The sequence below is a fragment of the Sipha flava genome, unplaced genomic scaffold (assembly GCF_003268045.1).
Source record: "Sipha flava isolate LNK unplaced genomic scaffold, YSA_version1 374_pilon_pilon, whole genome shotgun sequence".
Classification (NCBI taxonomy): domain Eukaryota; kingdom Metazoa; phylum Arthropoda; class Insecta; order Hemiptera; family Aphididae; genus Sipha; species Sipha flava.
This window is the reverse complement of record NW_020273081.1, coordinates 29,221-39,100: the sequence shown is the minus strand read 5'-3', so window position 1 is coordinate 39,100 and position 9,880 is coordinate 29,221. Positions and strand designations below refer to the sequence as shown.

Below are 9,880 nucleotides of genomic sequence, written 5' to 3'. Positions count from 1 at the left end.
AGAATTGTATATATATTTGAGCTTAGTAGTGTATCTACTTACCACGGTATATCGATTTTTCCTTGCAGAACAGTAAGCACATTTAACTCTTTCTGTAGGTCTTGGGTCCTCTTGAGTTGGTGTGGAGATTTGACCGGTGAAACGATTTATTTGTTTTCGAAGATCAAAAGACAAATTTTTACAATTCAGTCGTTGTACCATAAATGGTTTACAAAGATCTTGTCCAAGAGATTTTAAAAATTGACGTCTACTTATAGTAGTATCAGTGTTGGCTTTATAAATAATTTGGCTATTTATACCAGCAATATTCATAAGAGAAAAAAATATGGTAAGAGGCCATCTACAACTAATCCTCGCTACGGAATATTCACCTTTTAATTCGTCAACAACGTCGACTCCTCCTTTGGTAAGGTTATAAAAAGTAATTACTTCAGGTTAGTGCTTGTGCATTGTTGACAACATCAGTACATTTTTATTTTTTTTTGGTACGTATGATACTAATAAACATTCTTTACTATATCCAAATTTACTACTATTCACTTCTCGTTTCTTTGTGTCCAAAAAAATAGGAGGTATTTCTCTTTTATTTTTTCTAATTGTCCCAACCATAGTAATTTTATGATTTTGTAACAGGTCAACGGCCAATGGAACAGATGTAAACCAATTATCAATGGACAAGTTCCTACCCGTTTTGGAAATTGGAGAGATCATCCTCTTGACAATACTTGATGCACTAATATCTTGATTATAAGGACCATTAGGTTGTTTTCTTACGTAAACCTCCATATTTGTTGTGTAAAATAAACGAGCATTTACGAGTGAAAATATTTTTATACCATACTTGTTAGGTTTGTTAGGAATATATTACCGAAAATTACATTTCCCTCTGAAACCTTCTAGCATCTCGTCAATAGTACAATATTCCCCGACAGTATAATTTAATTTACAGCGATCAACAAATTCATCAAAAATAGTTCAAATAGGTGCTAATTTATTAAATTTTTTCCTTTCATTGCGAGTATTTATGTTATCAAACCTTAGTGCTCGTAATAATAAATAAAAACGCGTTTTAGACCTAACAGCTCTAAAATACTCCGGCGACAACCCATCATTTGACCAAAGATCCGACAAATTTAGATGATTTATTTTCATCATACCAGCTATGTACAAAAGACCGAACAACGCTCGCATTTCTACTACACTCGTATCCAAGACATCTCGTTCCCTACCATAATTTATTCTAATTTTGGTCAAATAGATGTTAGTGTAAGTAACAATTTCTTGAATAACGTTGTCAGAAAAGAAAAGTGACCAAGATTCTATAATTGTTTTTGCATTTCGCGCATGAGGTTTCACTCCCGGTAAATGAGTAATTATATTGCAATGAGCAGTACGGATATTGCGTGGAGGTGGATTTTTTTTCCATTTGGTAATTTTATCCTTGCCCAAATAATATTCATTCTCACCTTCATCGTCAGGTTCTGATTCATCGCCAGTATTTTCATTAGATTTGTCGCTCTCGTAGTTTTCCTCATCATGTCGTTCTACAGATATTGTATTGTCATCATTTTCACTATCATCACTACACGAATCATTTAGTGATTCCATATCTTCATTTAACCACGAACTAATTAACTCACTCATACTTTTGAAAAAATAAAATAAACGGCAAAAAAAGTAAAATATCGAATAAAAAAATAAACAAGTAAAAACGAAAATATGAATGCGAAATTTAAACGCTATTACTCGCGCGTCGAGTGATTCGCTCACAAAATACGACTAGTTGATTTCGGAAAGCAATAGGTATCGTTATCGGAACGCAATCGTGCCAGTCAACTAATAAATCTATTTTTAAATACTTCGTCATAAGGTACTATGAATTTGGGAAAAATATAACAACCCATAAGCCAGTGGTTACCAACCTAAAAACTATGTGAGGGAAATTCTCACACGCGAGCAATGACGGGTTAAAATAATAATTTATACATATTGTGCATCAGGCCAATATAACCTTGAATCGCTTGTGAGCTGCCGAACCTTCGTCTTCGTCGTCGTCGTCAACGTAGTCGTGGACACGACTTTCTCGTGCACCTTCGGTGCAGATATAAGGGGCAGGTCACTGCGATCCTCGTCATCGATGTCAGCTTCGTTGGTATGAGGTTGAGATAAGTTTTCGTATGCTGTGCACACGCAGTGTTTGCATACCTCAGACCATAATAGTCCAGCCTTTTTACAGCTGCAGCCAGCAGTAGCACAACCGGGGCAGCATCCATTGTTGTGGTGATGGGAACGACACCTATAAACAAATGAATCAGTTAATACACGTGTATTGATCATTATTACAAATATTAATAGTAGTATAATATCGTGTGGCAAGTTTTAAGAGTTAAAATGTACTTCTACAGTATAATTTGTCTGCAAGAGGATTAAAAGAATAAAGTATTTTAAAATAACTATTTCAGTCTAGAATAATCGATAAACATTGATACGTGCATATACGAATGACAGCTATGGTCTAAGTTATAAACTTAAAAATAACTTCACTTCGGGTGTATCAGCTGGATTTCTTGATAATATTATAGGTACATACTACATAGGTATATATGTATAATACATTACCACCAGAATGTGTAATCGACAAAGAACTATTTCTTAGTATTTTAGTAATCTTATGTTAATAGTCTTTGATAATAGTTAAAACTTTTTCATGGGCAATATCCATTTCCAATATTTAGTTGACATTTGGTTTACGTTCTGACGTTTTAGTGTGCTACGATTTACGAAGTGTTTAATTTATTTACTTGAAATAGCAAAAAGACAAAACACTATGATGAATAATTTCTTTATAAAAAGCCTAAATTAAATTTATTGGAAAATCTTTATTGTCCAGAGTTGAACAATGAAACATCTACCTCAAACGTTAATATTTATGATATTGGGAAATATTTGAATCAAACTGTAAGTAAGAAGTATAAATTATTAGTAAATAAATGGACACCCGATGAAACTTATAAATTTCCCATAGTTGGAAAAAGAAATTTAAAATTCCAGTTTAATTGGTTTAAACGATTTTCTTGGCTTGCTTACACAACAATAGCTGAACAAGAAATAATGTGCACGTTTTGTGTTTTATTTGCCAGGGATTTCGGATGAAAGGGAAATCATCAACAATTGGGAATCTTAGTTAATAAGCCATTTAATAATTGGAAAAAAGCTATTGAAACTTTATCCCATCATATCACAACACAATTTCATAAAAATAGTGTAATATTTGGTGAAAATTTTATTAACACGTATACCAAACTTCAACCAGATATTCGACAACAACTCGATTCCGCAAGAGCTCTACAAATTTCTGAAAATAGAAAAAAACTCGTTCCAATTATAAAAACAATTATTTTATGTGGCCGACAAGAGTTAGCACTTCGAGGGCGAAATGATTCGGGTCCTCTTGATTTAAATATTGTTGAACCTGATCATAATGATGGTAATTTTAGAGCACTGTTGCGTATGCGAATTTCATGCGGAGACAAACAATTAATTAATCATATTGAAAATCAGTCTTTAAACGCTATGTACATAAGTCCTAGTTTACAAAATAATTTTATTAAGATTTGTGGGAAAATAATTCAAGATAATTTAGTTTGTAAAATTAATGCAGCGAAGTCGTTTTTGGTTCTCGTTGACGAAACTACCGACATATCACGCATAGAGCAATGGACTCTTTGTATTAAATATATAGATTCAGTAGAGACAACTGATACTATTAATTATGTTTTACGTGAAGACTTTTTACAATTTGTACCGGTTCACAGTACAACTGGTCAAAACCTAGCCTCTGTAATAATAAATTCATTACAAGCACTTGGAATTAACGATAAATATATGGTCGGTCAGGGTTATGATGGCGCTGCGTCCATGAGTGGAAATCTTAAAGGCGTCCAAACTATTATAAGGGAAAGTCATCCAGCAGCACTTTACGTGCATTGTAGTGCGCACTCTTTAAATTTAGCGCTAGCTCATTCGTGCAATATTCAATACGTCAGAAATTGTATTGGTACAATAAAATCTATTGGAAATTACATTAAAAGTTCGGCTATGCGGACAAATATATTAAAAACTAAAATAAAAAACATTTTACCTAATACCAAGTGGACTAAACTGACATTAATGTGTGACACTCGTTGGGTTGAAAACCACAACGGAATTCAAAGATTTGTTGAAATTTTCCAACCCATTGTTGAAACTTTGGAAGAATTACAATTAGTTCAAGACATCAATACGTCATCAAAATCAATTCAATTTTATCGAGCAATAGTTACTAGTGAATTTATATTAAGTATGGTTACATCAAATACTCTGTTTTTAATGACACTTCCACTGTGTAAAAGTTTATTATCAGTTAGTTGTGATTTAGTAGAAGTTGTACAACATAGCGAGACAATACTAAACGAATTAATTCATTTACGTGAAAATATTGATCAAACGTTAAATGACATTTTTGAAAAATCTGAACTTCTTTTAAAATCTATTGATGGAGAAGAAAATATTAGAATTCCCAGAATAGTAGCTCGTCAACAAAATCGTGTGAATATTGTTACTAATTGTCTGAAAACATATTTTCGTATAACTATTGCAATACCATTTTTTGATGATTTTATAAGACAATTAAAAGAACGCTTCACTAACCATAAAAAAATAATATCTCCGCTGTGCTTTTTACTTCCCAATAAATGTACTAATTCTGAATTAGAAGCAAGTGATTTCGAATTATACTCAGAGTTTTTAGATTTGGATGCACTTTCGAACGAGTTAAAACTTTGGAAAAGAAAATGATGTGATAAACCAATATTAGAACGATCTCCTGAAATACTTGAAGCATATTCAAATTGTAACAAAAATTTTTTCCCAAATATTTCATTTTTATTAAAAGTTTTGGCAACTTTACCAGTAACTACGGCGACACCGAAAAGAACTTTTTCGACGCTGAAAAGAATAAAAAATTACCTAAGGAATGCAACTGGAGAAGACCGATTGACTGGCCTAGCATTACTCAGTGTACATAGGAATATCGTTGTAGATCCAGAAGAAGTAAACAATCGTTTTTCAAATGAAAAACAAAGAAATAGAGTTTGTCATATAAAATATAAACCATTTTTCAAACTAAATGTATAGAATTAAGTTTAATAATCAAATTAATATTAATTTTAAAAATTTTTTAATGTGAATTTCATTAATAAATACTATTTATAATTCTACAATATTATGAATTTTTAACCATATTTAATTACCTACACAATATTATAATACGATTAGAACACACATTTTTGGCTTTAATTTCTAATGCTACAGGAGCAGGACCTCATAGTGTAGTAAAAAGATGGAGTAAAACGGAAAATAAGGAAATCGAAGTACCCTGTCCAGATGTTATCAAGTCATATAACCAGTACATGGGAGGCATAGATATATGTGACCAACAAATGGAATGCTACCGTACGTGGATCAAATCGAGAAAATGGACATTAAAAGTTGGACTACATTTCATTGACATAACCATCGCCTGGATGGAATATAGAGAAGACGCTCAAAAGTTACTAAAACGTAAAAATGAAATTATGGACCTTGTGAATTTTAAAATCGCTGTTGCTAGAGAATGATTAACTAAATCTCCAAATAAACGTGTACTATCATCTGAAGAATCAAATTCGTCTGACACCGAGGAAAATCAGTTGACAACACAGAGACCTCAAAACTGTAGGGCACCAGTCCCACCAACAACCAAAGTGAAGGATAAATTTGAGCATTGGCCAGAAGTGTGTAACATACCAAATTCAAAATGCTGTAGGATGAAGGGATGTAAAAACCGATCAAGAATCAAAAGTGTGATATTTATTTATGTCTAACTGCTAAAAAAAATTGTTTTACAATTTTTCATAAAACATAAAAACAACATCGAAAAAAACCTCGAAACATGCTGGTAATATAATGGATTCAACAAAGTCAGCAACCTCAGTGATGTTTTCTGTTGATGCCGCTGGTTCAATGTTACCTCTTTATATTGTATATAAATCCACACAGTTATGGGATTCATGGACTACTGGAGGTCCAGAAAAATGCAGGTATAATCGAACGCCATCTGGGTGGTTCGACCAAAGTATTTTTGAAGATTGGTTCATACCTCTTGTTATACCCCATTTTCGACGGTTGGAAGGTAACAAAGTAGTTATTGGGGACAACCTAGCAAGTCATATGTCAATGAAAATTATAATGAATATAATAATTTAAATAAGACAGACAAATACTATACACCAACTAACTATAAGACCGAAGAAAAAAAAAAAAAACTGATGAAATAATTGTTAATGATTTTGTTATGGTCAAATTTGAAACAATTAAAAAAAACATTGTAACGTTTATGGGCCAAGTGACTGAAATAGAAGAAAATTAATATACAGTGAAACCTCTGAATAGCAGACACTCTCGGTCACCAAAATGTTGTCCGTTATTCAGAGGCAGGGCCGCAGCTAAGGGGGGGCTAGGGGGGTCTTTTGCCCCGGGCGGCAAATTTTTAGGGGCGGCAAAATATAAAAACATTTTTTTTTTCTAACACTTTGAAATGCTACGATAATTATACGCGCGTACCGCCGACTTATTTATACCACAATAACGACGGTCGACGTCGGGTATCCGCAAGCCGCAATTTTTGATATGGCAAAATAACAATACAATTAATATTTGTCACTGTAATTCATTTATTCTGTAGTATAGGTAATAATATAATGTTATCGGAAGTTTTGCAGCTATCGTCGTATTCTGGGAAAAATTAGTACATTAATGTTATCTTTGATCGTGCGGTTGTTTGTGAACATAGATCTATGTTCATGAGTTTTGATTATCATTTTATATTTTTAATGTACTAGCGCGATCACACTATAATCATTTATTTTTATGATTCGTGATTCGACGACTGACGTGTAACGTGAAAGTGTACAAAGTGTCTACATATACAACATCTTAGAGTTGTAAATACGGTAAGAAAATTTTTAATAATTAAAATTTATTTACGGTAAAAAAATTCGTAAGTGTGTTGTAAAACGTGGCTTGAGCCATGCGTTAAACCAACCGTTTATATAGTTACATATCGTGGGCTTGGAATCAAAGAGTTCTATGTGACAATATCTAAATTGTTCAGTAGAGCGTTTTTAAGGTTCAATAATTGAAATATCGTATTTTCGATTTTGAAATATTTGGAATCAAAAAATGCAGATTTGATGCATTGAAAGATGTTAATAGTAAATTTGGTTTTTTGAGTGGTTCTCAAATAAACGAAATAGATTCTACAACTTTACAAGTTAGAGCTAAAACATTAGCTGACAGTTACCCGGATGATCTAAATAAAGAAGAGCTTGTTAGTGAAATAGAAAGTTTTAAATTCCATGCCTTTGAAATTGACAAAAGTCTGAGAAATGCGACAGCGCAGTCTACTTTTAAAGTTATTTATGAGCAACATCTAGAAGAGATCTACCCAAATATTACGATAGCCCTACAAATATTTCTAACAATTTCAGTCTCTGTTGCTTCGGCGGAAAGAAGCTTCAGTAAACTGAAACTTATAAAAAATTATTTAAGGAACACTATGAAACAACAAAGATTAAACAATTTAAGTATAATATCAATTGAACATCAAAGAGCATCATCAATCTCATTTGAAGAAATAATTAAAACATTTGCAGCCAAAAAATCAAGAAAAATCAAATTTTTATAAATATTTAATATACACTTTTAGTTTTTAAGAATAGCTTTGTTATGTATATTTTGCCTGAAATACAAATAAAAGTTTTAGCATGCATTTTTATGTCTTAATTTTTCAGAAAACCTAACTTATCATTCAACAACAGTATAATAGCATATTTGTCACTTAACATCCAAATAAATATTAAATATTTTAGAATTTTCTCAAACTTATATTGTAATAACAACACTGAAATTTATTTGTTAATTATTGGGGCTGAGTGATGGAAAGAGGGGCGGCAAAATTAGAGCTTGCCCTTCCTAGAATAATGTGTGGCTGCGGCCCTGTTCAGAGGGGATACATTTTTGAAATTTATTTGTATAATAATCTACTATGTATGTATATGTATGTACATATAATGATATTACTTATTATTTATTATAAATTGTTATATTTTTATATTTTTACAAATTATGTACATATTATTAATTATTATTATTATTTAAAGTATATTTACAATCAAAATCAAAATTATGAACATGTATTTTTAAATTATTTTTGTTTGAAAAAATCCGTGAGCTTTGTCTGTTTATAATTACACCGTCTCTGTACAATCTCATTGGTAATATTTGCTAATGTTACAGCAGAAGTAAAAATAGAACTGCTCTTTACCTCTATTGATGAAATAAAATTACTCACGCTCTTTACAGCAGACAAAGCATCCTGTAAACTTGTTACTTGATATTTTGAAGTTTCTGCTTCTTCGGGCTCGTCTTCTTCCTCATTTTCGGGCTTATCGGGCTCATCAGGATCATCGGTGCCCGTTAAATTGGTGTCGTGGGTGAATATGAATTTGTCTAATTCAAAATACGTCTTTACTTCAACACTGTTGTCGATCAGTGTGACGAGAGCTAAAAGTTCTTCATCTATTACCGATTGTTCTTCGGTATCAATTGTTTGTCCTGATTGTTCATCGTCTTGGTGACTGAAACCACATCGTAAGAAGCATTTTTTTACAGTTTCAGGCTTGACTTGGGCTTGAGCAGAAGCCACCCAATACACAGCATCCAAAACATTTATAGTGCTAGAGTCTCCAACATCTAAATCAGCAATTGCTTTTTGTAACAGTTGCTTACGATAGAGCTTTTTAAATTGTTGAATTATGCCTTGGTCCAGAGGTTGACAGTGAGACGTCATATTTGGGGGAAAAAAGACTAGCTCAACATTTTGTAGTTTAAGATGGGGATGAGGAGCTGCATTTTCGACAAAAAGTAGTACTTTTCTTCGACTTTTTATCATTTGTTTATCAAATTTCATAAGCCAGTCTGTCATAATCTGTGTCGTCATCCAGGCCTTTTTATTCCAACACCAGTCAACGGGAAATTTATTTGCGTCTAATTTTTTGAAAGCTCGCGGTCGTTTTGCCTTACCTAGGACAAGAGGACGTTCAAACTCACCAATCATATTACAGCACAATAGCACAGTCAACCGTTCTTTTGAAACTTTTCCACCGCTGCAAGTTTCATTTTTAAATGCTTTAGTTTTATTAGGTAGAACTTTTAAAAAAAGCCCAGTCTCGTCGGCATTGAAGATGTCTCGCTTTTCATATTTATCAATTATGTTTGGTAATTTTTTCTTCCAGTCATCAACAGCTATTCTATCAACGGCTGAAGCTTCGCCACAAACAGATTTATACGAAATGTTATGCCGTTTTCGAAATTTTTCAAGCCACCCGTTTGAAGCTTTAAAATCATTTAATCCGTGAACTTCAGCTTGTACTCCGTTATACTTACCCTTCATGTTAGCGCCGTTGTCGTAATTTGCCCTCTATAATCTTCTATATTTTTGCCAATTTTATCTAACTCCGAAAGAATAGTCGAACTAATATTTTCTCCAGTTGATGAATGTATTTCTACAAATTTAATAAAATTATCTTCAATTTTAATTTTTTCAGAATGCATATCTACAATTCGATGCACAAAACATTGTAATACCAGTCTGATATGTTGTACCCTGTACAATTATGTCCACCCTGTATATTTTATTTTTGTATAGTCAATCAATTCTTTCAATCACTGGCCTACGTGACTGCGGACATGCGAGCGAGCCTTTGGAATCTGCCGAGTGGACATATTCCAGGACTCGCTC

At 32.6% G+C, this 9,880-nt stretch overlaps 1 protein-coding gene across 1 annotated transcript; it reads right to left on the bottom strand.

Moving 5' to 3' along the window:
• Window positions 1-382: 382 nt before the first annotated feature.
• Window positions 383-9,532, bottom strand: LOC112688074 (tigger transposable element-derived protein 6-like). The gene is made up of 2 exons (XM_025561089.1): window positions 8,899-9,532; window positions 383-405 (listed from the first exon to the last, which is right to left on the bottom strand). Exons 1-2 carry the CDS (start codon window positions 9,530-9,532, stop codon window positions 383-385), a joined length of 657 nt encoding a protein of 218 aa, XP_025416874.1.
• Window positions 9,533-9,880: the final 348 nt, after the last annotated feature.